The 1,096-nt window shown below is 71.9% G+C and overlaps 1 protein-coding gene across 3 annotated transcripts in view; it reads left to right on the forward strand.

Moving 5' to 3' along the window:
• The first annotated feature begins 423 nt into the window (after nucleotides 1-423).
• LOC109381041 (histo-blood group ABO system transferase-like) overlaps nucleotides 424-1,096 on the forward strand; it is a 51,296-nt gene continuing 50,623 nt past the window's right edge. For all 3 annotated transcript variants that reach the window (XM_019639257.1, XM_019639266.1, XM_019639275.1), the window contains exon 1: nucleotides 424-735. In XM_019639257.1, the coding sequence (XP_019494802.1) occupies nucleotides 708-735 (28 nt within the window). In that variant the 5' untranslated portion in view covers nucleotides 424-707. The remainder of the gene's footprint in view (nucleotides 736-1,096) is intronic.

A 1,096-nucleotide genomic window follows, 5' to 3' on the forward strand; every position in this document is an offset into this window, starting at 1 on the left:
CTCTCGTGGTCATTCCGCCCACACTCAGGATGTCCCTTCTGTCTCCTGACCTCCCCCTGGGTGGTGGGGACTGGGACCTCTGCCCAGGCCGGCACAGGTCTCCCAGCCTCCTCGGTGAGCAGCAGAGGCCCCAGGCAGCGAAGGACCTGTGGACCTGTGGCTGAACCGGGGACTCCACCTCCAATACAATTGGGGGCCTGCGGCCGGGTCCGCAGCCTTCGGGGAGGGGAGCTCCCTGGGGCGTCGGCACGGTTCTGCTGGAGGACCTGGAGGTCCCGGTGCTGGGAGCTGGGGGCACTAGGCGGCGGGATGACAGGTGTCTGGGCGTGGAGCGGGACTTCCGGGACTAGGGCACCTGTGACTGCCCGGGGCTGGTGCGGGAGGCGGGGCGTCCTAGAGCGGTGAGGGGGCAGCGGGTGGGGATCTGCCCTGGGGACAGGACTTGGATGGGTGCGCGGTGTCAATGATGCCTATTGAGGAGGCCCGTCTCTCCACGTGATTGGGGTCCCTGGGGACCCCGAGTTTTCCTCTCTGGGTCCCCGGCATGCAAGGTCGGGCGTCGGGGAGTCCCGACCTCAGACGGAACCGGCTGAGCGCGGCCGCCTAGGGGGCGCCTAGGTGCCCGGGGAATTGGCTTTTCCCCGCCCTGGGGAGTCCACAGGCCGAAGGTCGCAAAGGGCGAGGCTGCAGCCTTGGGAAGCGGAGCCATGGCTGAGCTGCCGTGGACGAAGGCCGGTGAGTGGAGACCCCACGGCCCCACGGGGCCCGGGCGGGAAGACCCGTGGGGGGGAACCCCGGGCCCCCGCCCGCCTGCTGAGCCAGATGGGCACCCCGAGCCGCGGGCCGGGGGCTGCTGGCTGGGAGCCGGGGCGGAGCCGCGGCCAGCGGAGGTCGGGAGCCCCGACACCTCGGTGCTGGGGCCCGGCAGGCAGGGCGGGCGGCGCGGGCGCAGCGCCTGGTGGCGGAGGCGGGCTCGCCTCGGGGTCCTCGGTCACGGTCAGGTCGGGTGGCCCTGCGGATGCGCGTCGGTCTCCAGGAATTTTCCGCGTCTGAGGCCCCCCGCCCCCACCCCCGCCCCATTACACACACCCTTTTT

The sequence above is a fragment of the Hipposideros armiger genome, unplaced genomic scaffold (assembly GCF_001890085.2).
Source record: "Hipposideros armiger isolate ML-2016 unplaced genomic scaffold, ASM189008v1 scaffold_3, whole genome shotgun sequence".
Classification (NCBI taxonomy): Eukaryota; Metazoa; Chordata; class Mammalia; order Chiroptera; family Hipposideridae; genus Hipposideros; species Hipposideros armiger.